Source organism: Gadus morhua, chromosome 16, assembly GCF_902167405.1.
Source record: "Gadus morhua chromosome 16, gadMor3.0, whole genome shotgun sequence".
In the NCBI taxonomy this organism is placed as follows: Eukaryota; Metazoa; Chordata; class Actinopteri; order Gadiformes; family Gadidae; genus Gadus; species Gadus morhua.
The window spans coordinates 6,124,694-6,148,364 of NC_044063.1; the positions used below are offsets into that span (position 1 = coordinate 6,124,694).

General features: G+C 46.2%; 2 protein-coding genes across 6 annotated transcripts in view; both read left to right on the forward strand.

Moving 5' to 3' along the window:
- On the forward strand, positions 1 to 7,830 carry nars2 (asparaginyl-tRNA synthetase 2, mitochondrial). Of its 3 annotated transcripts, none has more exons than XM_030380507.1 (15): positions 11 to 100; positions 188 to 518; positions 907 to 1,016; positions 1,106 to 1,226; positions 1,381 to 1,521; positions 1,938 to 2,018; positions 2,322 to 2,416; positions 3,469 to 3,601; positions 3,978 to 4,076; positions 4,538 to 4,575; positions 4,878 to 4,944; positions 5,810 to 5,947; positions 6,505 to 6,602; positions 6,859 to 6,885; positions 7,231 to 7,830. In XM_030380507.1, exons 2-15 carry the CDS (start codon positions 354 to 356, stop codon positions 7,373 to 7,375), a joined length of 1,458 nt encoding a protein of 485 aa, XP_030236367.1. In that variant the 5' UTR covers positions 11 to 100; positions 188 to 353; the 3' UTR covers positions 7,376 to 7,830. The 3 variants fall into 3 exon arrangements, with proteins under 3 accessions (XP_030236368.1, XP_030236367.1, XP_030236369.1); XM_030380509.1 differs by having other exon boundaries at positions 188 to 263; XM_030380508.1 differs by having other exon boundaries at positions 1 to 263.
- A 185-nt stretch (positions 7,831 to 8,015) lies between these two features.
- The window catches only part of gab2 (GRB2-associated binding protein 2), a 45,887-nt gene continuing 30,231 nt past the window's right edge, over positions 8,016 to 23,671 (forward strand). Inside the window, exon 1 of one of the 3 annotated variants that reach the window (XM_030380502.1) lies at positions 8,016 to 8,420. In XM_030380502.1, the coding sequence (XP_030236362.1) occupies positions 8,313 to 8,420 (108 nt within the window). In that variant the 5' untranslated portion in view covers positions 8,016 to 8,312. The remainder of the gene's footprint in view (positions 8,421 to 23,671) is intronic. The other 2 variants (XM_030380501.1, XM_030380504.1) reach the window with 2 other exon arrangements.

The window sequence follows — 23,671 nt, forward strand, 5'->3', positions numbered from 1 at the left end:
GGATAAGCTGCGTTCGTTCCCACCGATGTGCAATACAAATATGTTGAAGTTTAACGCCGTTTGGATCATTGACACTGCTCCCAAAACTATTAAATCTACGGTGAAAAGCCTTGTATTTACAGACTGATGTTAAACACTCTGTAACAATTGGATTGTAACCGTTTGCGTGTGTTTAACTCGCTTTCAGTTCCACTTGACTTGAACGCAGCAACGAGCCCCAACAGGAAGTGCCTGTCAAGCAGGACACAACGTGAAAGTCAACGGTAATGCTCAATGAAACAAAATAAACTTTTAATAAGAAGCATTGTCGCACAATTGGAAAATCCTCCAACCTATCAATCTTAGCAGACTCGATGTTTAACGCCGCTATTAAAGCAGTAGATGTTGTGTTGAATGTGTCCTTATCTCGGAGGACAGTTTTATGTAGTATTCGGCATTACTGCAAGAAGTCATCAAAGAAGCTCAGAGTATCAGAGGCACTTGAAGGGTCAGATGTGGGATCCAACATCACAGTAGAGGTACAGCGTTTTATGTGAACATTTGATGCTTATGGTTATCATCCTATGTATGCATTTCCAATTGATGTGAGAGAAAATCTGTTCGTGTTGTAACTGTATAGAACTGACATTACTCTGCATTGCATTGGATACATACTACTGAGGCTTCTATAGGGCTTCATGCAATGCAAAACATTATCCCATCTAAATAGAGAGAATTATATTGCGTCATAAGAATTCAGAACATTTTGAAAACACTACAATATAAATATTGATATACAAGTAAATATATATATGAAAGAAGATGTAATACTGTATAATGTGTTATACACTGTTATGTTAACTGTTATATTGTATCTGAGAGACAACCCATATTTTTAATGGCTCTGTTGCTTTGTTCAATTCCAAGGGTTGGGTTCGGTCCGTCAGGTCTCAAAAGGACCACTTGTTTGTGCATGTGAACGATGGAAGCTGTCTGCAGCCACTGCAGATAGTCGCCAGCTCTGAGCTCAATGATGCGTGAGTGTGTTTAATCTATATGTGTTTGTGTGTATGTGTGTCTTCACGGTATCGTCCTCTGGTAATTCTGTCTTTCTGTTGATTTCTAGCCTGCTTACGTTTGGGAGTGCTGTTGAAGTCACCGGTTGTCTGAAGCAAAGCCCAAGCAGGAAGCAGCCAGTGGAGTTGCTGGCCGACCAAATCAATGTAGTTGGAGGATGTGACACTCTGGTAAATACAATGTAGTTCAAAGAATCTGTGTTTAGTTCCCGTAAGGCAAACATAGTTGGAAGACACAGTAACATGGTCTGGAAATGTTTTGTTGTGCTATCGCCATTGGACCCTAAAGTTTTCACTCTTTTTTTTTTTTTTTTTTTTTTTTTAGGAATTTCCGTTTAAAATCAAAGAGAGACATGGCCTTGACTATGTCCGCCAATATCCTCACATGAGATGCAGGACCAACGTCTTCAGCTCCATGATGAGAATAAGAAGCGCAGCCTCTGCGGCCATCCACTCCCACTTCACGGTGAGGAACTCCGTCAAGTCGATTCCAGTCCTTGGCTCCCTTAATTACCTTTACAGTGTCCATGGGCCTCACCGGCCCACATATTAGGACACGCGCTAACCCTACAAGCCCTCTAAAGGGCAAGAGGAAAAAATACAAAATCTAGAGGGATGAAACCTTGAGATGACCCGAAGAAGATGGATCTCTCGTTCCAGGGACGGTTAGGGGTGCAATAGAGGCCAAAAATTGGCGGACATATAATGATATTACAAACAACCAAAAGCTTAGTTGTTGAAATTTGTATAATAGTAATGTCCTCAGTCTGTTTAGCTGGCACACTAAATAGTGATCAAAGTCTTCATCATTTCCAGTCAGTTAGATGAGGAGCATCTCAGTTAGTAACACCAAATGTATCCCTTCTTGTGGTTCCTATCCAGGAAAGAGGCTTTATCCAGATTCACACTCCGGTGATCACCTCCAATGACTGTGAAGGAGCAGGAGAACTCTTCCAGGTGGAGGCAAGTGGCATTCAAATTTGAAAATCAGAGACCAATTGTCTATTAAAAACAATTATTTATGTGGAACATCTAAAACTACAGTTGAATGTGCTGGTTCGGTAGTCTTCAATTGTTTGTGTGTGTGTGTGTGTGTGTGTGTGTGTGTGTGTGTGTGTGTGTGTGTGTGTGTGTGTGTGTGTGTGTGTGTGTGTGTGTGTGTGTGTGTGTGTGTGTGTGTGTGTGTGTGTGTGTGTTAGCAATCTTATTAGAACAAGTTGATGTATTTGTTTTCATGTTTGTATGAATGGTTTGTGTTTACCACAGCCCTCAGGCCAGACAACTGAACCAGACAAGAACTTCTTCTCAGTTCCTGCCTTCCTGACCGTATCTGGTCAACTGCATCTAGAGGTCATGTCAGGGTAGGAATATCCATCCATCCGTTTGTCAGTTTGTCCGTCCATCCAACCATCCCCTACCCAGCCATCCACCCACCTGTACTCAAGAGAACTGCTCCGTATGTGTTATAGAGACCTAGAATCTCAGCCTCACAAACAATGTTTAGGCGCCTTTTTCACTGTTTATTTTCTCTGCCAACTCATTGCATGTGTCTGTGGGTATGATTTACTGTAATATTATCAGCATCTGTATTTTAGATACAGAACCAGAAGATCTGGAGAGTTACAAAGTCAAACCACCTTTCTCTCTCTCTCTCTCTCTCTCTCTCTCTCTCTCCTCTCCTCTCCTCTCCTCTCCTCTGTCTGTCTGTCTGTCTGTCTGTCTGTCTGTCTGTCTGTCTGTCTGTCTGTCTGTCTGTCTGTCTGTCTGTCTGTCTGTCTGTCTGTCTGTCTGTCTGTCTGTCTGTCTGTCTGTCTGTCTGTCTGTCTGTCTGTCTGTCTGTCTGTCTGTCTGTCTGTCTGTCTGTCTGTCTGTCTGTCTGTCTGTCTGTCTGTCTGTCTGTCTGTCTGTCTGTCTGTCTGTCTGTCTGTCTGTCTGTCTGTCTGTCTGTCTGTCTGTCTGTCTGTCTGTCTGTCTGTCTGTCTGTCTGTCTGTCTGTCTGTCTGTCTGTCTGTCTGTCTGTCTGTCTGTCTGTCTGTCTGTCTGTCTGTCTGTCTGTCTGTCTGTCTGTCTGTCTGTCTGTCTGTCTGTCTGTCTGTCTGTCTGTCTGTCTGTCTGCCTGCCTGCCTGCCTGCCTGCCTGCCTGCCTGCCTGCCTGCCTGCCTGCCTGCCTGCCTGCCTGCCTGCCTGCCTGCCTGCCTGCCTGCCTGCCTGCCTGCCTGCCTGCCTGCCTGCCTGCCTGCCTGCCTGCCTGCCTGCCTGCCTGCCTGCCTGCCTGCCTGCCTGCCTGCCTGTCTGTCTGTCTGTCTGTCTGTCTGTCTGTCTGTCTGTCTGTCTGTCTGTCTGTCTGTCTCTCTCTCTCTCTCTCTCTCTCTCTCTCTCTCCCCCTCTCTCCCCCTCTCCTCTCCTCTCCCAGGGCATTCTCCCGTGTCTACACGTTCGGACCGACCTTCCGAGCCGAGAACTCCCAGAGCCGGCGCCACCTAGCTGAGTTCTACATGGTGGAGGCCGAGCTGGCCTTCACACAGTCCCTGGAAGACCTCACCAAGGTGGGCCTCTCCTCCTCTAACACAAAAGCCCTGGGGTCAGGGTGATGTTCCTCCCCTTGCCAAAGATTTCAGTTTGGTAACCCTAAAGCTATGTGGAAGTTGCATTTGGGTAGCATTTTAGCTATGCAATGCTACACAATATTTTTGTTGTTGTCTTAGTTTATGGAATGATCTATCACATGTGATATTAGTAATTTGTCAGGTTAATTTTGGGAGGTATATCAATACTATTCTAACCCGTGTTATTAAATGCCATCCCTGATATTAGTGTAGAGGCACCCTCTACGCGGTGTCGACTGATTAAGTGTATTCCATGATACGGGGTCTTCCTTACTCCATCGGGTTGGGTGGTGTTGTGTTGGTATTGGTTCAACAGGTGATGGAGGACTTGTTCCGCAGTGTTACGGAGCAGGTCTTGGACCGGTGTTCTGAAGACGTGGATCTGTTTCACCAGCGGGTCTCACCCGGGCACAGGGTGGGTAGTTCCTGGGTACTCCCAGGGTTCAGTAGGACGATATGGGCTGCCAAGGACTAGGTACCTGGTTCTGGGAACTACAAGAGGAGTTTTGTGAGTACTGAGTACTTCAATAAGGCTTGGTAGCGTAAACCAAGTACTTTTTAAGCCCCGACGGAAAAACAAATCAGGGATCTGTCTTTTTCTTTCTGTTCAGCTATGCTTTGCATTTGCCATACTTTATCATTATATTTACGTTATTAATGTACTTTAAAAAGTCAAATGAAACTTAATTGTGTATAAATGTGTTTACACTCAAAGTATTGTGCCAAAAAATGTATTGATTTGCAATTGGAACACAAGTGGCCTTGTCAGAAACAGTGTTGGGAGTTTAATGGGAACCCCAAATATCTCAAACTAAGGCCACTCTGACGTGTGAGGCCGTCTCGTTTCTAACTGTGTTCTCTCGTCCCTGATCCAAGGCCGTAGTGGAGGCCATGCTGAAGGAGAGCTTCACTGTGTGAGTGACGACAACATGATCACTTACCTCAATGATACATTAACATTTCAACCTTATTGTCACGTGCACATTAATATAACAGAGGAAGACACATGCACTCATTATTTAATTGTGCTTTCAGTGTCTTAAAGTGTTGTAGAAATGTGTTTAAATATTATTAAGGGAATGAAATGCTTGAAGATTTGTCTACAACAGTAAAAACAAGTAACCCGTTTAAATGAGATTTAAGTGTGCAAACGAACATTGTGTCTTAAAGTGTGTGGGAGGAGCTTAACTGTAACCTTTGTTTGAATGTGACCCAGGATCAGCTACACAGAAGCCATTGACATCCTCAACCGATCCTCACACAATTTCGTCTTTCCAACAACTGTAAGCGATACACTTGGCTCTCAAACTATTTTTACTGATGTACTGATTTGTTCAGCCAATTTCAAATTCAACCAGCACGAAGCTAATAGGGTTTTAAAAAAACCAAAGGGGTTTCAGACATTAATCCCATTACTGACAAATGTAGCTGTTTCTGTTTTAATTTTCTTTCTACTTTTTGCAGATTCTCATTCTATATTCTTGTTTTTAGAAGAGGTCAAAGTATCCCCTTGAATCCTACTAAGGCCCTTGGGGTACCTTAATACATTATATTAAAGCAGGATTTAGTTACTATGCAACAAATAGCTGGAATAAACTCCCTGAGGATTTAAGACTTGCCCCAACTCTGAGCACCTTTAAAACAAGACTGAAGACTTTTATTTTTGCTTTAGCTTTCTGCTAAATCTTAAATACATTGCACTTTCTAAAAAGCTTTATTAACTTTGCCTTTATTTTCTATTTTATTACTAAAATGCCTTTTTAACTTTCTATTTTACTAATTTCTTTGCATACGTTTTCTTTTACTCATCTATTATTTTAATTTATTCTATGGCAATGTTTATATGTGAAGCACTTTGAGTCTGCCTTGTGTATGAAAAGTGCTATATAAATAAAGTTGCCTTGCCTTGCCTATATGACAGTATAGTGTAGACAGGATAGTGTAGTGGCTACAGAGATTGACTCCCATCTGTAAGGTACTGGGTTAAATCCCCAATGTCCAAAGCCTACCTGAGCAATATGCCTGAACCCTACCCCCCAAGGAGATGTGATATGAATTCACCGGTGTACACCTGTGCAATACTTTGACACCAGTATAAACAGTACCGTTTTTGGCCACATTGACCTGTTGTTGACCTTTGACCTCCAGTGGGGCTGTGACCTCCAGACGGAGCATGAGAAGTTCCTGGTGAAGCACTGCGGAAACCTCCCCGTCTTCGTCACGGACTACCCCTACGACCTGAAGCCCTTCTACGCAAGGGACAACCTGGACCACCCGCTTCATACGGTATCCAATACAGCAACACAACGGGCTGAGGAACACCTTCTACCCCTGGGCAATTTGTCTACTTAACGCCTGACACCCCCCCCCCCCCCCCCCCCCCAATGGACATGTGAAATCCTCTACCATATTTATTTATTTAAAAAAAGACACTTTTATTTTATGTCTGCATATTTATATTTGTTGTGCCTTTTGCTGTTGTTTGTGTTTGTATTTTTGCACTGCTTTATTTTGCACTATGGGTGAGTGAGCACCACCCCAATTTCATTGTACAAGTTTGAACAATGACAATAAAGTCTGAATCTGAATCTGAAATCTGACAAGGGAAACCACCAGAACAAGACCTTCACCTTATAACATCAGAGAGTTAGGAGTAACAATTACCTCTTTCATGGATTAGAACATTACAAACTATTATCTAAAAAGGTTGTTTTTAAGGTGACGGTATTGACCGATCGGAAAGCCTAACGTGGTGCATCATCGGTAGCAGTATGGTTAAGGGAGGGAACGTGGGAATGCTTGTGATGAACATGTCTCTGGTCTCTGGGGGTTCTGGTCTACAGGCGGCTGCGGTCGACCTGCTGGTCCCAGGGGTCGGGGAGCTCTGCGGGGGGTCGCTGAGAGAGGACCGACTCGACCTGCTGACCGCACGCCTGGCCCAGTAAGGACAGCCATCACATTCATAATGATCATGTTATGCATAATATCGTCACATATGTTATATTGAAACGTCGGCTGTCAAAATCTTAATGACAAAAAGATAAACGTTGAATAATACCATGATTTGGTAGACATCTTGCAGAGAAAGAAACACAATTTTCCATTAATTTAATGTGTTTCGTTGATTTGATTTGTGTTATTTTAATGTTATTCTTAAGAATGTGATGAAATAATTCTTGCTTATTTTGTGTCCCTAGGGCTGGCATGGAGGACACGTATGACTGGTAAACAACAACAATACATTGCGCGCACACACACACACACACACACACACACACACACACACACACACACACACACACACACACACACACACACACACACACACACACACACACACACACACACACACACACACACGTGATTGGGTACTCTGCTATGAGCCGAGTAGCTTTGCCCTTAGTGTCTGATGCTTTCGGCTAAGTAGCATTGGCCATGGCACATGATTATATGAGCAAAGTAGCACAGCCGTTATGCTCCTTTCCTATAAGACAATGAGCATAGTGGCTAACGCCTAATGCCAGATTCTTCTTCTTTCCTTCTTCTTCTTCCCTTCTTCTTCTTCCTAGGTATTTAGACCTCCGGCGCTTCGGTTCTGCCCCTCACGGGGGCTTCGGGATGGGGTTCGAGAGATACCTGCAGTGCATCCTGGGAGTTGACAACATTAAAGATGTCATTCCTTTCCCCAGATTCTCCCATTCTTGTCAACTGTAAAAAAACAACATCCAAATGTGGAATGTCTTGCAGCTTTTCTCTTGCAACGAATACACATTTATAGGTGTTTAAAATGTTTTATTGGTGTACTCTATTTTCACACACACACACACACACACACACACACACACACACACACACACACACACACACACACACACACACACACACACACACACACACACACACACACACACACACACACTGTCAGTATATTTAGCTAATGACTTCATGTCATATATTGTCTTTTCCAGAAGATGGCGCCTTTTTCCTTCCCTCCTCAACCACTTGATAATAAATCCAGAATTGTTGCTGTGTGAACATTCAACCTATAAATTAAACAACTGGTGTGTTCCCGTTAACCATAGAACTATAAACATAGAAGTTTATAGCTTCCAATATAAACATGCTGTTTTCTTTGTTTTAATAAATAAACGCTTTAAAATCACTTTTAACAGGTTTCTATAGTGTATCTATTTTTTAAGTTAATATATATTTCAAAGTCATTTCAACAGTAATACCAAACCATTGAAATGGACCACGACTCATTAAACGAGAGGAACCGCTCTCCCATCCCGTCTTCTATCTCCAGTGGCCCATCCCTGTGCTACAGTGGGCGTGGTATGAATGGGAAAATAAACTGCAGACACCCAACAATACTTCCTACAATCAGTTGAGCTCAGCCGCTGCTCTGATCCGCTCTTGCGTAAGAAGAAAACAAAGCCACAACAGCCGAGCTGCGCTGTCATTTCTTTTTTTTTTCCAAAGTAGGATTTGGTACGTAGGACCAAATAAAACCGCTCCGAAAGAGCCCCGGCCGGTGTGCTATCAAATGGGGAGGCGGACGGCACCAGTGAGTGTCAAACACTGCTAAACACTTTGAACGGCAGGCTCTCTCCGGGACCCGTCATGCGGTAGAGGGAGAGAGAGGTTGTGGATGATCAACGAGAACCTGCAGGACCCATCCAGAACCATGAGCGGGGGAGAGGTCATCTTCCAGGGCTGGCTGAGGAAGTCTCCGCCGGAGAAGAAACTCCGGAGATATGTAAGAAAAATACACTTTTATAGTTTATTTCTTTACTTCATTTGTATATTTATCGCAGATGTCTCGCTGTTCTCTACACAAATGGCAGTAGTCATGATGTGCATTATGAATAGCGCTCAGCGTTGATCAGAAACCATATCGATCTAGCAGGTGCATCCCAATGGCATCTGGATCATTTAGTCTCATCTATTTTGTGTGCGTGTGTGTGAGTGTGTGTGTGTGTGTGTGTGTGTGTGTGTGTGTGTGTGTGTGTGTGTGTGTGTGTGTGTGTGTGTGTGTGTGCGTGCGCGTGCGCGCACACGCGTGAGTGCGTGTATACTTATTTTGGATCATTTTCTTGAGAAAGTGTGTGAGAGAGAGAGAGAAATTCAGTGTGCATGTATTTTGGCATGCACTTGGCTGTGTGAGTGAGTACGCGCGTGTTTACGTAAGTGTGTGTGTGTGTGTGTGTGTGTGTGTGTGTGTGTGTGTGTGTGTGTGTGTGTGTGTGTGTGTGTGTGTGTGTGTGTGTCTCTCTGCTGGTAACGGTTTTTCTCTGAACAGTCCTATCTTGAAATCGGTCTTCACGTAAAAAAGCTCTTATAAGCTCTACTCTGTGAGTGTCCCATCTGCCACTCGCAGCATGTTTGCGATGAGGTAATGGCTAATCATCATCGTCATGTTATAGTAATCATGTTCAAAGTGTGTGTGCCAACTCCAGTACCTCTCTAAACAATAGTCTAGCCCTCCCCTTGCCTCTCTAGTCTCTCTGGGCTCGGCTAGGCTAGGCTAGTTAGGTAGGTGGTGCCGCTGCCGCTACAGGGAGATGCTTACTAAATCACATAATAGGATTGGACCATGAGACAATCTCCCATAAATACAGCTGTCTGGTGTTTACGGATGGTGTAGCCTTACCCTGCCGCCTCCTCTTTCTACTGGCTGGCTGTGCCATGATGTCATCCTCCTGTGTTTCATGTCCCCCCCCCACCAATGTATCAACCATCCCGAGTGTCTTCAATCCCCCCCCCCCCGCCCCCTTGTCGTTTCCTTGCCGTTTGCCACTTCCAGCGGTGGTGTGTTTACTCAGGGCCCAGCCGGCCCTGTCCAGTGGAAGAGGCTCTGCTGCAGTACGGTCCTGTATCAACAGCAGCCTGGAAAACAACATGCTCTCACCCCAGGCCTCTGCCTTCTCAGCACTCTAATGTAACAGGCTAACTTCACCCCCTCCCTCCCTCCCTCCCTCCCTCCCTCATCATCCTCCTGACTCTTTCCTCACCCACTCCCCCCCCCTCCCCTCCTAAGCTCCCTCCTCCTCCTCCTCCCTCACCCCCACATCACTACCTTTCTCTTCTTCCCCCCTTCTCCTCACCCTCTCTCCACCTCACCTCTCCTCCTCACCCCCCCTCCCTCTGCCCTCCTTCGTTCCCCCTCCTGCCTCTCGATGCCCTCTCCTACTGCTCACCCAATCTCGAGGACAGATAATAGTGTCATTCTCTCCTGTCCGCGGGATGCGGGGCGTTATGACGACCGGACAAACAGACAGACTTAGGAGGAGAAAATCAGTGTCACGGGATGAGGCCTGAGTGTGTGTTTCCAGGACAGACGGGAGGACAGATGGATGGATAGATAGACGATAGATAGCCAGATTGACTCACAGTCAGACAGACTTGTGAACAGTAATCTGCTCATCTTGGATTCCTTTCACTCTAATCTGGGATCCAGCCAGCCTACTATGTTATAGCCCAACTTCTGGGAGGAGGCGGGACAGAGGCTGGGCCGGAAACCAGAAACTAAAAGGGGCGGAGTTACCCCTTGTTTCCGGTTGTCCGACAGAGATTTTGTACTAGAAACATATTTGCTCAAGTGGATTAAGCTTTCCGATGGCGACTTCAGTGTATTTCTACAGGGGTTGGTTTGAATCCTTTACAGGCACATTTTTACAGTTGACTTATGGTGGCCGAGTTTGTTATGCCGACTCCCCGCTTAAAGTGTTTGTGTGTGTGTGCCCTTCCCAGGCACTGTTTTACCAAATCTATGTGTCTCTGTTACATATTACTCATGCGTAAAAGATTTATGATAACTTTTGTTAAACAATTTGATGAGTAAAGGTCCCCCCATATTCTTCCAGTTGATATTTTGGGTTCATTAGGTCATGACATGATTGAAAACAATGTCAAAAGTTGAAGTCACCATAATTGTTACTCTCCCACTGTCACCCGAATTGTTGTAAAACCTTGTTGTGACCTTATTGTTTTCATCAAAGCATGCATGTGCTTGAGGCTTCAGAAGACTTGTAGTATTACTACTAATTCTACTATTAAGTCATCTGGTAGACACCACTCCATCATAACAACACTAGTAGGCTAGAGGAGACCTACTCCATCATAACAACACTAGTAGACTAGAGGAGACCTACTCCATCATAACAACACTAGTAGACTATAGGGAGACCTACTTCATCATACCAACACTATTAGACTACAGGAGACCTACTCAATTATAACCACCAATTCCACCAACATAACATCAGTAAGCCTACAGTAGGCCTTCAGCCACACTAGTCAGTAGGGTAGGTGCTTCACCAACATAACGCTAGTAGGCCAGGGGGAAACCTTATCCAACATGATAACACTAATAGGCTAGGGGGGACTCTCCTGTGAGTGCAGGTTATGCAACCGCGTGCTGTGACTGCTAGCTCCTGCCGCGGGGCTAACATGCAAATGCTATGCAAACCCTCGCAGCCTGACACCAAGTGGCAGTTGAGGCCTCCCGTGAGCGGGAAGGGAAACCGGGGATTGTGCGTGTATGCTGAGCAACAAGCATGACTTGTCCTCCCTCAACCCCCTCTTATTGTTTACCCATGCTGTTGACTATCCTCCTCCTCCTCCTCCTCCTCCTTCTCCTCAACATGCTTCCCAACCATAACAATGTCTTATCTTGCTTCTCAATCACATGATCCTCGTCGCAGACTGACTGTCATGTGAACGTGGACGTTGTGGGGGTGGGGGTGTTGTTTGGTGGTGGTGCTTGGGGTGGTGGTCTGTGTCTGGCCTGTGTCACCCTCTCGCTAGCTCACTTTCTCTGTAATCAAATTAGTCATTGTCCCATTCAGAGACATACACAGACACATAAACATGCATTCTCTCAGACAGACGGGCACACACACACACAGGCGCGCATGATCTGTAAGGATAGAACATTATGTTTTTGGGATAACTGATCATTTACTGACATTGTGTGGAGTTGGCGATGTGGCTAACATGGTCTAGGATGTGTTTGGGGGTGTGGTCTGAATGCTGGTTGTAAACAATGGCCAGAATGAGCTACTTAAGTTCGACCACGCCACTGTTCTGTGCATCGAGGCAGAGTCTTTGTTGAGCTGCGTCCATATCATCAACAACCTTGTGATAGTGTAGTGGTAGGTGTATTCGACTCCCAGTTTAAAGGCACTGGGTTCGATCCCTGTCCCAGATCGCAAGCTACACCTTGAGGCATCAAGGACATGTTTAGGACATGAATTTAGATCAAGTCAGCCCCTCCCGTTGAAATCGAAAAATAACCAGATTGCCGGCCGGATAATCCGTATTCTTCCGTAACCTGTTTGCAAAGTAAATAAATAAGATTTGTATTTGGGCATTACTTCCACGAGTGGAAACACATACTGTTGGTCCGCTCCATTTTGCTTGGAGGTACATTGTCTGAGTCAACACCGGTTCTAAGAATAGCTGTTGTGTATGACGCAGTGTTGAGTAATTTGGTTAGGAGTATGACCGCTGCACGTCACACCCCCCGTGTGACTCGCGTATGTTTGATTTAGGGTGTCCTCCATCATATACATACACACACACACACGCACGCACGCACGCGCGCACGGACGCACACACACGCACACACACCCCCGCCATGTGTGTCAATCAATACTAGTCGATGATGATGTCATGCAGAGCCCGTCACTACCCTGAAGCGTTTGAGAGCATCCAGCAGCCCACGGCCTCCCCGGTGACATCACCGTCGTGCCTGATCAACGTTGCAAGGTTCTCACACACACAGAGGCATGCACAAGCACAAAGACACCTAGCGGCACACACACCCACGCACGCACAAGCACATGCAAGCCCCCTGAAGCAGGGTCCTATTATTTATATTTCATATGCAGCAGAACTGACTCAGATTAACTGCGATTAAACTGATATGTCTCCTCCTTCAACACCTGCAGACATCTTCCACACCTTTCTGCTCTCTTTACAGCATACAACTCAACAAATAGCTTCAGTGCTAAACACCGGTGTCTGCAGCCTGAAGCGGTAGGCAAGCTTGAACTAGGATGCAACCCAAACTCTACCTACTCCTTAATGACATGCGTGTGAAATCCCCGTTTTGGGTGAAAACTAAATAACGAAATAGTAAGTAAAGCAGCGTGTGTGTGTGTGTGTGTGTGTGTGTGTGTGTGTGTGTGTGTGTGTGTGTGTGTGTGTGTGTGTGTGTGTGTGTGTGTGTGTGTGTGTGTGTGTGTGTGTGAGGATGTTGTTGTGCATAGGGGATCTGGGAAGTCTGTGCCCCCCAGGTCATTGGTCAGCCCACAGTTCCCACTGACTACAAGGTCAATACACACACACACACACACACACACACACACACACACACACACACACACACACACACACACAGAGAGAGAGAATTAGCGGTAGGGGGTGAGTCAATTAATCTGTGTCTGTGTGCTTCCTATTAGCTTTAGTCCTTCTCTTAGTCCATCAGGTAATTTAAATCATGCAGCACACTTTTCATGACAGCCTTCATTTTGGGATGAAAAAACAGTCTCCTTTACAACTTCCACTTCCTGTCATTTGCCATGAACCCTTTTTTGTTTTTCGATAGGGGTCTTTTATTTCTTTCCGTCGTGTGTATTCTGTCCATCATGGGATGATGACGGCACCGGCAGCAGCAGCTGGCAGACTTCCTTCTTCCTGTCTCCTACAGGAAGTGCCTAGATGTGTGTGGGTGTGTGTGTGTCTGTGTGTGTGTGTGTGTGTGTGTGTGTGGGGGGGGGGGGCGGGGGTTTATTAGGTTTTATAAACGTCCTGCAGATCTAAAAATGTATCTACATCAATCAGAAGCCTTCATTCCCTCTCCCAAAATAGTCTGGCAGCAGGGCTGTATGGGAAATTAGATTGATTATTGTCTCGTGATTAAGGGCTTGGTAGAGCAGGAACACTGTGGTCTTGTGTTGACCCACTCCGCCTAAGGAGGGAGGCTGTCATGGGCAGGAGGGGGAGGATGGCTTCCAGAACGCGATTGAATGTGATTGAACAAGATCAGATCTGCACGCATCGTCAACAGCTGTTTTTGATAGCCCCGTGGTTTTTTTAACATTTGAGCCAATGCACCAGGGGGACAGTGTGTCATGTGACCCAACAAGTTGACATAACACTCAGCCAATAGTTTCCAAATGCTTCCCGGTTGCCCTTGACTCAACCCATCCAACCAATCGAAAGCCGGAGTTTAAAAATAACCTCAGTGCTCTGGGAACCTGACTTGGATGTTCCTACAACGTCAAAGGACTCTCGCAAACGTAACGCTTACATGAGATTGTTTCTTATACTAAATAAAAGAGCGCTGGGATAAACATTTAGCGGACTTAATGGTTACATTACGATAAAGAGATGACATTAATGAGATAAAGAGGTCCAGTATTGGGATCATGTCTCTAGCATGCAGGTAGCTCACCGTGAGTTCTGGTAAGCGGCCTGTAAGGTTCTGGGCTTGATCATCAGTATCCGCAGCCTTACCTGTCAGCAACCCTTGAGCAAGATGCCCAAAAGCCCCTACCCACTCCTTAAAGCAGCTGACTTCAGGGATGCAAGTCACTTTTGGCTTTGGACCATTGTGAATTACTTAGACTATTGACTATATCAAAACCATTTTATGAAAGCGGTTATAGTCTGGATGTTGAAAGATATTAACTGTGCCTTCTCCAGTGAAGGGGTGTGGAGGGGAGACAGGGGAGACAGGGTTGTGTGTGTGTGTGTGTGTGTGTGTGTGTGTGTGTGTGTGTGTGTGTGTGTGTGTGTGTGTGTGTGTGTGTGTGTGTGTGTGTGTGTGTGTGTGTGTGTGTGTGTGTGTGTGTGTGTCTCAGTCATGTTTGGGTCAGGCTGTTCGTTACCAACCCTGGGAAAACCATTGAGGAAGCGGTCAATTCATTGGACCTTTTTTGTTCACATTTGGACATAAAGAGTCTGCAGTTTTGTACCATTTGAATGAGGTACAAAAAATCGGCACAATCCTGTCATCCCAAGAAACCCTGCCAGGAAACGGCATTTGACCTCTGCCATTGACGTGGAAAGAGTGTTTAGTGAGCGTCGAGCGGAATATAATGTACAGATTCACGCAGCGCGGCATGTAATCCCCGTGGCAGCAGTGACAGTATAGACGGGACAAAGCAGAGGAAATGATACAATGACTTGTGATTAAGGAGAACGCTCTTCCCTTCCAAATGAATGAACGCATGATGATAGACCTGCTGTGAATAGAGCTGCTCATGTGTACTGGTGTTGGAGCCGAGGGGGGTGGGGGTGGGGGGGTGCGGAGGGGGGGGGGGGGGATGTGCTGCTGGGGTTTTGTGCGGGTCTCAGAAATAGAGAGCGACTGCTGTGAGGCTTTAAATGAGCTCACACGCATACGCATGCACGCACGCACGCACGCACGCACGCACGCACGCACGCACGCACGCACGCACGCACGCACGCACGCACGCACACACACACACACACACACAGGGTCGGCTTTCATTCGGCCGTTGTGATTGGCTGAGTCATGTTCCACAGCGCAGTGATGCATGCAAGAGTCACCGACGCTTACGAGCTGAATAGGGCACATCTAAACGCTATAACAAAATACATCAAGTGGTACGGCAATATCACTGCCTCCGTGCCCGGCAGTATAGCAAGGTTACAGAGCCAGCCACGCACAATGGATGACTTTCATGGTCCATGGCGCTAAAGAACCTGTTTCAGTCGATGCGTACCTCAGGAAATGAGGCCATTTATTGTCGCCATAATCCATGATTTGACGCTGTGTGAATTGTAAAATTGATACGACTGAGATGTCACAACCTAGACGTTGCGATTTGTGCTAATAAATCCTTCTCGTTGTGAATCCATTTGATATTGAATCCATGAGATTGAGTGGTATTGAAACCATAGACGACCGTGCCAAGGGGCAGATCTTTATAAGCACAACACTGTGCTCTAAGAACTAAAGGTATCACAGTAATTACCCATAATGCCTCTGGGCTGTTCTGAGAATCCTCGGAACCCCCACAGCCGCGTGTAGCTTAATAAAAGGTGGTATCAAAGCAGGTGGGACACAGACAGACAGACAGACAGACAGACAGACAGACAGACAGACAGACAGACAGACAGACAGACAGACAGACAGACAGACAGACAGGTGTAGAAGCGGTGTTCACCTTGGCAGTGTAGAGGTCAGTGGAGATTGTTTCACGTGAACTTCTAAGTAGACGTCTCGTTTTGACGTCACGGCTAATCACAGCATCAACAACCCCTCCTGCTTCACCTCTGTCTGCACCTTCTCCCAGTCCCCTCCTTTGTTTGTCTGTAGGGTCTGACTGGCTCTTATCAGCGCGTGTTGTGTCTTGCAGTCCAAGGTCAGGACTTTACCTACAGGGGGGGAAAACCCAAGCGGTTTGATTCTTCAGTTTGATTCAATTTAAGTCTCGTTCCTCTGGAATTTGTTGGAGGTTAAAGCCTCTCGTTTTTAACTGGAGGGCATTCTTGGTCTGACTCTGGGATCTCTGTGTGTGTGTGTGTGTGTGTGTGTGTGTGTGTGTGTGTGTGTGTGTGTGTGTGTGTGTGTGTGTGTGTGTGTGTGTGTGTGTGTGTGTGTGTGTGTGTGTTTTGAGGAATTGCTTGGGAAGCCCAGCTCTGCGTTGTCAGTAGTTGAGTGTGGACTCAGTGATAAGGCAGGGTCCAGTCGTTGTTTCACATCGATTCCAGTCAGGTGTCAGATGAAGTCATAGCTATTTACAGTGTATGTAGACTTTCATCAGAATGGTTCAAATGGGGCTCTACAGACCCTTCTTCACAGATGAAAGACTTTAAAAGGAGCCGAAAGCAGACAAAGGAAAGTGGAACAGGAAACGTGTCAATGAGGAAGACGGAGTGTCGACCCAGTTGGGCTCGGTGTGATGTGTACTTGTGTAGTGTACTTGTTTTGTGTACTCAGTACTTATTTTTTTTTTTGTTACTTGTGATGTGTGCTTGTGTCGTGACTCCGATTTGAGGTGGAGGCCTCACTTCTGTCTGTAAACCAACGGGCATCTGGATCTCCTCAGAGCCAGCGAGAGACTCTGAACACACACACACACACACACACACACACACACACACACACACACACACACACACACACACACACACACACACACACGAAGGCGTGACCTGTTGGCACAGCGTTTGCCTGGCTTTAGTGCGAGATGTATTAATTAGAAGTCCTGCAGAAACGCGTGTCGTAAACGTTTGTCTCTGGAAGCTGCTGCCCTGTTCAACGTCAGCAGCAACGGAGCGAGGTGGAACCCAGGGAGAGAGCCCCCTGTGTAAACTGCAAAAGACCTTCTAGAAACTTCCCCGGGCTCTCCAAGATCCATTTGGGGTTTATCTCAGCCCAGGCGGACGTAAACTGACGTTGCATATGTAAACACAGATAAGTAACGCCTGCCATCTGCCTGGGGAAGCCAGTGCTCTCGTAACAGCCAAGAGGGAGAGAGCAAGTGTGTCTGGGTGTTTCACTTTCAATTCGTTGCCTTGCAGGTGTGTTATTCTTTTTCATATCTCTATGATTTATGGACCCTTTACAAGACTTTAATGGACAGGAGATTGAAGTGTGTTAGAAGAGACAGTGAATGACTTAGCATAGTACCACCATGTGTGAACCTGTGTTGTACATCTGTGTACCGCAAGGTGTCATTTGGTTGGGCCACTTCCCGGGCCACTTCCCAGATCAGTTCCCAGATCAGGAGCACACTAGTAAAACTAAAAATGACCCAGTTACTATTCAACTTAATTAGCCAATGAATGAATGCAAAACCCAAAACCAACCCACAAACTGAAAAAACGACAAACTTGGCAACGAATAGTTGTAGTTATCAGGGACTTGCCTAGGGTTGGGTTGGCGTTCACGATTTGTAATGAAATACACACGGACACAGTTAAATATAGATATGGGACATGACAAGGGTTGGTATAAATATTTAATATCTCCTGTGGATGATTTAGCGTATTTTTCACGTGGATAGCGAATGAATCGTGCCTGTGTCTGTGTGGCGCCCGTGCTGACCGCCTGCCTGCGTAAGCAGGCAGGCAGGCAACGAATCCGTCTCACAACAATTCGTTTGTGGAGCTTTTGTGTTAGGCTGTTTGTGTGTGTGTGCGTGTGCGTGTGCGTGTGTGTGTGTGTGTGTGTGTGTGTGTGTGTGTGTGGGTGTGTGTGTGCGCGTGCGCGCGCGCGCGTTCAATCGCCCCTTTTTTAGTTTTTTTCAGACACGCCTGATGTTTGAAAGTCTTGTGTTGCTTTCTACACTTGTCTCTTCCTCTGTTCAGGAAAGCAACACATTTGGTATTTGTTGCCGTTCTGACGCAACAAAGCCGGCTTTGTGTCTGCTGAGTGTCGAACAGGCAAGTTATCGTTTCTCTGGAGGCCCTGGAGGCTGTCTCGGTGTCATTCAGATTCCTGCGAGACGTGTCGGGATAATTTAATTGGCCCCCCTCACGGTGACTGGATCCCGATCGCGCTGGCTGATACGTGACCTGCTTATTGATTCTAAATAAATCCCCACAGTGACTCCTCATGACTCTATCAGTGGAATTACAAGCGCCTTCCCTATCAAAAATATGTGTTCCCCCCACCCACCGAGATTTAGTATCTATGTTTACCACCGATAGCTATCTATTGATGGAATGCTGTGATCAGACGTCATCGGTTGGGTTCTCAGAATGTCTGTCCGCGGTGTTGTTTGGGAAGATTTATATAAATAATCCATTATGTGTGTCGATAGTTCTCTTTTTAAGGTTTAGTTAAGGCGGACCAGTTTTCAAAATGAATCATCAAGGGCTTTACCGACCCACAGAGAATAAAGAACAGCAGACCAACATCCTAAAAATAATGGAACAGAAAACATGACACTGACTTCCCAAGGGGGCAGCAATATACGTAGATATGAGCAATAACCCTCCCAAGGTCTATATTAAATTTCTGCAGGCTATCGTTCAGACATGTCAATGGCGGGCTTTAGCTACAGAGAGCCAGCCTAGGGTAGGCTGCCGGGCTGACAACAGCATCCTCTCAACACCAGAGTAGTTGTGGGTAGCAGTAGGGAGTCGTCAGCGTCAATGTTTCATGCAGCGTCGGAGACGAGAAAGCTTGTGCAGTACTCACCGGCCTGCTGGGACCGTATTGACTGATACTGGAAGCTTAAGATCCCTGCCTGCACACACACACACACACACACACACACACACACACACACACACACACACACACACACACACACACACACACACACACACACACACACACCCATCACTTACCGACATGCCGCTTGGACCTACATGAGAGCCAATAAGATAGCTCAGAGCATCACATCGACGACCATCCCGGATCTGTGGTGTCACGTTGATGTTGTTGTTGTTGTAGTTGCGTTTGAAAGTGTAAGTTAAGTGCCCTTCTGAAGCTCTTCATCACTGATGCAGAGACTGGTACACAGGTACAGGGAGTCACATTCCAATTAGATTCTCAGGCTTGACCCATAACCCGCAATCCTACACTCATACACCATTCATGTTTCCCAGTTAGTGGGAAAAGGAAGAACTAGAATAGCAATATCATCCCATGCAGACACAAATGGGCGTTCTCGTGTGGTGGGGATTCTCGTTTACGCAGACTGGAACTTCTTCGTCGCCTTTCTTGCTGAACTGTATTAAAATTTAAGAGAATACTACTCTGACTCCTTTATCTGTAATCCGACCCCGTAACAACGGAAACCCCTCGAACATTCAAAGTTCTCCCTCGGGATGTCAGATACGCAATGCAATTCGCCGCCCGATTGATCTCATATGTTGACTACAAACCATGTAAATAGTGTTGTAAATAAACGTCCAAAGATTCCAAATCTTATTTGGTGTTTTATTGGTCATTAATGTGCAAAGTAAACAAAGTACAAAGTAAATAAGGTGCAAAGTCAAACTGGAGAAGTGATTCCGGAAATGATTTTGCTAGAGGACCAATCACAGTATTTGCCGTCTCTGTTGCGTCGACAGATAGTTAAAAAATATTGGATGCGAAGGTAATGGTGCGTTTTAGTATTCTCTGCGAACCGACTCGGACCTCGGATGTGAGGTCACGCCCACAATTCAAGCGTTTGATTATGTTTCGCACGACGGTCGTTGGAGAAAAACATGGACGCCACGCGGAAAGCTGTTATCGCGGTAGCATTGGCAGAGTACCAGGCGCTCCAAAATAAAAATAATAATTGGCCATAGGCAGAGATACGGATGCAGTAAGGTATTCCCGTAATACGAGTGATTGAAATGGCCATTTAATCCACCAAAGCGGTCCAAACACAATGAAATCAGTTCATACTTACAAGACACTCTGGGCGCAGCCATCTTTATTTCTGCCTTGGAATCCTTGCTCGGTCTCCTCTGAGGTCAACCGAGCAAGCAAGTTCGCCGTCCGAGGAAAAGGGGCGTGTTCGTGCGTGTCGCTAGGCAATGTCCTCGGACCTCCGAGACGGATGGATAATAAAACGCACCATAAGCTACGGAGAGGGTCTCCGACAGGCTCTCCGGCTACGGAGAGGGCTCTCCATGCTCCATTCTCAAACAGAAGTTTCAAAATAAGTGTAGTCGTAGTAAGTACGGGTAGCAAACAACTAACAATAGCCAAGGGAGGCTCCATGATTGCTAAATCTAATGAGAGAGCTGATATTGCCATTGAGGAAGGAAAGCATAGTATGCCTTGTGACTATGCTTCGCAGTATGCCTTGCGCAACCCAGTATGCCTTTTGAAACACTTTGTGATTGGTCGATGAAACGCTACCAGGAACGCCTAATTGGCATTCTTGTGTCATGACGGAAACGCCCAAGCCTGCAGCTGGACCCTTCTGGAGGAGAGATGATTTAAAGAGTACCACTACGTCATTGAATTACTAGGAATTGTTTGTCAGCGCTGCTTGCTTACTGCAAGTTTTAGTCATGTTGTCCAAGGGAATAATCATGAACAGACGGCCAGGGAGAGTCATGGGAAGAAGGTGAGGGCTGAAGGAGAACACATGTGTTGTTGGTGTGTGGCGGTGTCTACATTCACACTAATGCAGAGACATTTGAAAACGCATCGGTTTTGATGAATAAGATCAAAAGTTTTTTTGGAATGCTGACGCATGATTGTGAAGATCCAGACTCCATAAAAACAAGTTCTTGAAATGGACACATGGATCCAATAAATCCAATAAATCAACAGTGGAATCACAAGGAAAAACGATGTGGTCTGGTCTATTTATTTTACCGCCATAGCTGGCGCAATCTGACTTTGTTCTGTTGGTTATACCCGACGGTCGGTAAAACAGAGGTGGCATGAAAGTGTGGAGAGGTCGGGTATAGCATCCAGCCAGCCGAATCGTAACCACATAGAACAGGGGTCGGCAACTAAGTTTGGCCTGGGGCCAATTGTTTTTCCAGCCAGTAGGGGGCGAGCCAGAACATTATCAAAGGCTAGTTCAAGGAATTGATTAATGAAAGTGCATCTGGAACTGCGACGCAGGCCCGTCAGCTGGCTTAGACTATGCCTACCGAGCACTAGATGACTCTTAAAAGACGTGCATATAAACAAGTGCAGCCCTAATCACGTTAATGTCATGCCTGATCACGTTGGGTAGAGGTGTCTCTGCACTGTCTGCACAGAGACAACGCAGCGATATCATGAGTTCAGTTCTAATTGGAGAGAAAGTGAAATCCGCAAGCTGCTGATCCTGTGAGAGAAGGTCACGCAGTCTCTCGTGGTGCGATCTACGAGAGAGACGCAGGGGAACTGTCCTTACGAGGCTTTTGTCGGGATAAAAAATCCTAACCCGTCCCTAAACCAAAAGTGGTCGGCAAAATGAAGAATATGGCGTTTTTGGACTTGTAAATAGTTAATCGCGTTTGTAGCCTGAACTCAGACATGAACTCATTCTTGCATGCGGGTGTCTTCATTCAAAGAAAAATAAAAACATTCGGGAATATGCAAATTATTCTAAAGAGGTCCAGAGTCCGTGCGCAGCCCCGCCTTCTCCAGTGAAGACAGCCCACGCCGTGACAAACGGGGGATTTACCAACTCGGTTTTTACACAGGAAACATGAGATAAGACAGTGAAATCGCCAGGCGTGCCAAGCCTCGACCGAACCGGCATGGCAGTGTAGAAAGGCCTTATGCTGGAGAGAGGGCAGTAGTGCACACCTAAAAAAGCAGCCGACCACTCTGACCACACTTCACACAACACAACACAACACAACACAACACAGACACACACACACCACGAAGGGTGCTGACTGACTGCACACACACACACCCCGAAGGGTGCTGATTGACTGCGCGCAACCACACGCATCCGCACAAATACACACACCATGGCGGGTGCTGACTGATTGCGCACACACACAAACCTCCGTTCCTAGCCTGCTCACCGTTTAGAAGAGCTGTGGGCGAAGTAGCCTCATCAGAGACTCTACTTGCATTGAACAGCATGTCTCAGAGCTTGGCGTCTTCAATCTTTTGTGGACTTTTGTCAACAGCTCCTGCCTTTCTCTACGTGTAGTATCAAACAAAAATACGTAATGTCGGGTCGCCATGGTTTTTGTATATAGGCCTATAGAGGGGTTTTGTTTCATTTAATATTGCATAGTTTCCAATGACTCCGCTCAGCCCCTCGCAGCTTACGCGTGACCGTGACGAGTGTGCCTCTAACCCTCAGGGAGTAGTAGCAGAATTGGATACAATTAAATTCAAAAACGGTTCTGAAAGAAAAAAAAGTTCACTGTATCCGGCCCTTTACATTTAAGCTAACATATATAGATATTCAATATAAAAAAAACAACAACTTCTGAATAATCTGGCGGGCCAGATATTATGTCTGGCGGGCCAGTTATGGCTCGCGGGCCGTCAGTTGCCGACCCCTGACCTAGAAGCTTCAGGGCTTGAGGCTTTGGTTCATGTCCCGCTGTTAAATCCATCTCGAGCTCAAGTCAGCCAAGCCGGTCATAACAAATACTCCTGATAGGGCGGAAAACAATGTCCGCAAACATGGCAGTTAAGGGCTTCTACGCTAACGTGCACTGTTTGTCCAGCTGTGTGTGTGTGTGTGTGTGTGTGTGTGTGTGTGTGTGTGTGTGTGTGTGTGTGTGTGTGTGTGTGTGTGTGTGTGTGTGTGTGTGTGTGTGTGTGTGTGTGTGTGTGTGTGTATGAGTGTGCGTGTGCACATCCATCTATGCGTGCACGTGAGGCAGCTGCAGGTGATAATAAACAGCACCGGAGCAGGTGGCCGTGCACGTGCATTGACGGGTTGCTGCTGCGGCTCCTCTGTTGTTTTCACCGTCTCTCCACCGCTGCAGCCCGTGGCCAGCGTCGGCCCGCAGGCGTGCCCGTTTGCTCACGCACTTCTGGTTTGAAAACATGTTGACTTGTGGTTATCAGGCTCCAGTGTTGACACAATGTTATACTACGACGCGCTGCTCCGCGCAGTGTTTTTCCTGCTCTCGTACGCGCGCACGTGCACGCTGCCTGGACGAGGGCCAGGCGCGAGAGCTCCGGGGTCAACGTGACTGCGAGAAACACGCCGCGGATGAGTAGAGCCTACTTCCGATAGAACCTCGGGTTTAATTTTTTTTACGTTTGGGGACTCGACTGTAAACTTGATAAACGTGACAAGTGAATCGACTGCCGTTTTTTATGTTGTTTTTTTTTCTGTCGTTGGTCTCTAGACGAACTGTAGACAATAGCGGTGGTGTTGTTTTTGTATTGTTTACTCAAGTGAATTGGCTTTTTTTTTTTTTTTTTTCTCCTCTTCCAATAATAGTTCAAGAGGCATGAAGTATTTTCTAGCGTTTCAACAATAAGATGAAACAAAAGGAACTGCTTGGACAAACCAGTTCGTCTCTATTTTTAACTTCTATTTTTAGAGGTCACAAGGAACACAACATTGTCTTTGGCGGTATTATTGGAGGTTT

Coding starts and splice junctions, on each gene's coding strand:
- nars2 (XM_030380507.1), top strand. CDS start 354: ATGTTTAACGCCGCTATTAAAGCAGTAGATGTTGTGTTGAATGTGTCC. Junction 3,602..3,977: donor CCCTGGAAGACCTCACCAAG/GTGGGCCTCTCC, acceptor TTGGTTCAACAG/GTGATGGAGGACTTGTTCCG. Junction 4,945..5,809: donor ATTTCGTCTTTCCAACAACT/GTAAGCGATACA, acceptor TTTGACCTCCAG/TGGGGCTGTGACCTCCAGAC.